Source organism: Solanum dulcamara, chromosome 9 (genome assembly GCF_947179165.1).
Source record: "Solanum dulcamara chromosome 9, daSolDulc1.2, whole genome shotgun sequence".
Lineage (NCBI taxonomy): Eukaryota > Viridiplantae > Streptophyta > Magnoliopsida > Solanales > Solanaceae > Solanum > Solanum dulcamara.
In genome coordinates, this window is record NC_077245.1 from 21,197,208 (window position 1) to 21,199,932 (window position 2,725).

Genomic DNA, 2,725 nt, shown 5'->3' on the forward strand with positions numbered 1-2,725 from the left:
ACATGCTCCATGGCAGGTTACATGGACCAGAATATCCCCCATGGATTCTGGACTGTGATTCAGTGGATATGTATCGATAGGACAGACATGCATCATTTCATTGCATTGCATCATATTTTTTTGATATTTGTGAATTCGTGTTTACTACTTATTGCTCTATATATGCTGGACTTGACTTGATATGATTCACTTGATGATACTATTGATGAGTATTCATTGTATAAAGTGTAGAGTTGGGCTGGTTTTATACAGTTTGTAGTTAAGGAGATTTGGTTGGAATGACAGGAGTACTTGTATCTATGGAGCTTTGCTTAGTTTTAGTTGTACACTTGCTGAGTACCGTGTTGTTTAGTACTTACCCCTTACTTCTACAGTTATGTAGGTTGTGAGTCCGGACCCTCTTGATTTCCTAGTGTTTCCTACCACATCCAAGGCTATCATTTCGAGTGTTGAGGTAGTTGTTACATCCATCTAGCGAACACCTCTTACTCTTTTATTATGTTTTAGTCTTATTCTAGAGACAAAGATATTGTGACTGCATTTTCTTTCATATTTTGATAATGTATTAGTGGTTTGTACACGTAACAATTAGTCTTGGGGGATTTTGATATTATTTACTTGTTTTTGACCAAGTTGAACCTTGCTTTATCTCATTTACTTCTATATTTACTTTCTGTTGAATTTTAGGCTAACTTATCTCGATGGGTTGAGATGAGTACCATCACACCCCGATTTGGGTCGTGACAATACAAGTCAGCCCCAATCACAATAAATAGTCAGCTATAATATCACCCAAGAACTGGATCATCACAACTCATGACCGATAAATAATCATTTTAGAAAATTCATAGCATTATTCGCTATTCATATACACATATGCATACAGTGGAGTAATTTAGTAAGTACATGAATCACATACGGGAAACAAAATCATCACCTACCTCGAATCAAGCTTTTGACAACTCTAATGTGCAAAAGCTTTCCCTTTCTGGATTCGTTCAACTTGTTCTTGGTTTAAAACAATAAATACATACCAAAGATCAACAAAATGGCCTAATTAATATGAATTATAACATAATACCCATGCTAGGACAAACCCATGATCCTAAGCCCCATTCTAGGGCTACTTCCCACCATCGGTTTGTGGATAAAATCCTCCCCCAATGATCACCCACTAATAATTATGTGTTCTAGTAATCGAATAACAAGTTTAGGGAGTAATTTACTTACCTTTGGCACAAATTGTGGTGGAACTCAGTAGAAAAGCATCCTAGGTTACTCCTGGTCTTTTAAGAACGAAGTGGGAATGACTACAACCATTTTTGGACTTCTTTCTAACTTAAGTCACGCTCTGTCCTGCACCAACGGGACCATTCTTCCACAGCGACCCCATGCCAGCGTAATGCACGAAAGTAAATAGATTGTAACTTGAGCTCCAAATTTCCATTTCACAACACACCCTCTCCCCATGGCGTATTAAATTACACCATTCGTGAGAAGATCAATTTCAAGAGTTTTACTCACTCAAATGTGATTCCATGAAACCGTACAGGCTCCTTAACGTCTTCTCTATCAACTTAAATTATCAAATAAAAGATTTGACCCTCCAACCATTATCGAGTTACCATATACCTCACCTGACTCAGAATTCGTCCAAGTCTGGCCTAAGTTCAAATTTTTCGAAGTCACTACTAATAGTTTTCTAGCCCAGATTCCTTCTCTATTGGTTTATTCATAATGAAGGGACCAAGTCATTATAATAGATTCCAATTTATTTGTCACTCGTTCCCGAGTGACCAATTAGGAAACACAGGGCTAAGACAGAGATTGAGTAGTACCTGATTCGACGAACAACTAAAGATACTTATCTCGCATATCCTTTTTGGTTTTCCAAATAGCTTCCCCTACTGGAAGATGCTTCCATTGAACTTTCAGAGACTTAATTTCTTTGGTCCTTAGTTTTGAAATTCACTATCTAAGATTGCCACTGGCTCTTCCTCATACTGAAGATTCTTATCCAACAAAACGAAGTCCCATTTAATGATGTAATCTCCATCTCCATGGTACTTTTTTAGCATGGACACATGGAATACCGGATGTACTCCAAACAATCTAGGTGGTAAAGCCAGTCTGTAAGCCACTGGCCCTACGCGATCAAGAATCTCAAAAGGACCAACATAATGAGGACTGAGTTTGCACTTCTTACCAAACCTCATCACCCTTTTAATGGGTGACACTTTTAGAAGTACTTGCTCACCGGCCTGAAATGTCATGTGTCCCTTACCTTGTGGTCAGCATACTCTTTTTCGTGACTTTGAGCTGCCAAAAGCTTAGCTTGGGTGCTCCTTACCTTATCTTGAGCATTTCTTAGTAAGTTAACCCCCAAGGGTTCTACTTCTCTAGCATCAAACCACCCTATGAGGGACCTACATCTACTCCTATAAAGGTCTTCGAAAGGTGCCATCTCAATCCTGGGGTGGTAATTATTGTTGTAGGAAAACTCACACAAGGGCAAGAACTTATCTCAATGACCCCAAAGTCAATCACACATGCTCACAACATATCTTCTAGCACTTGGATGCTCATCTCCAACTGTCCGTCTGTCTGTGGATGAAAGGTTGTGCTGAAAGTGAGTTGAGTTCCCAACTCCTCATGTAGATTTCTCCAAAACTTAGAGGCGAACTACGTACCATGGTCTGAAATGATAGAAAGGGACACCCCGTAT

The 2,725-nt window shown here is 39.0% G+C and overlaps 1 protein-coding gene across 1 annotated transcript; it reads right to left on the minus strand.

Moving 5' to 3' along the window:
* Nucleotides 1-1,955: 1,955 nt before the first annotated feature.
* LOC129903604 (uncharacterized) lies at nt 1,956-2,273 on the minus strand. Its single transcript, XM_055979152.1, has one exon. It carries the CDS (start codon nt 2,271-2,273, stop codon nt 1,956-1,958), a length of 318 nt encoding a protein of 105 aa, XP_055835127.1.
* Between the last annotated feature and the right edge of the window lie 452 nt (nt 2,274-2,725).

What these genes read in the sequence shown, in the direction of transcription:
- LOC129903604 (XM_055979152.1), bottom strand. Translation starts at nt 2,273, where the DNA reads ATGACATTTCAGGCCGGTGAGCAAGTACTTCTAAAAGTGTCACCCATT.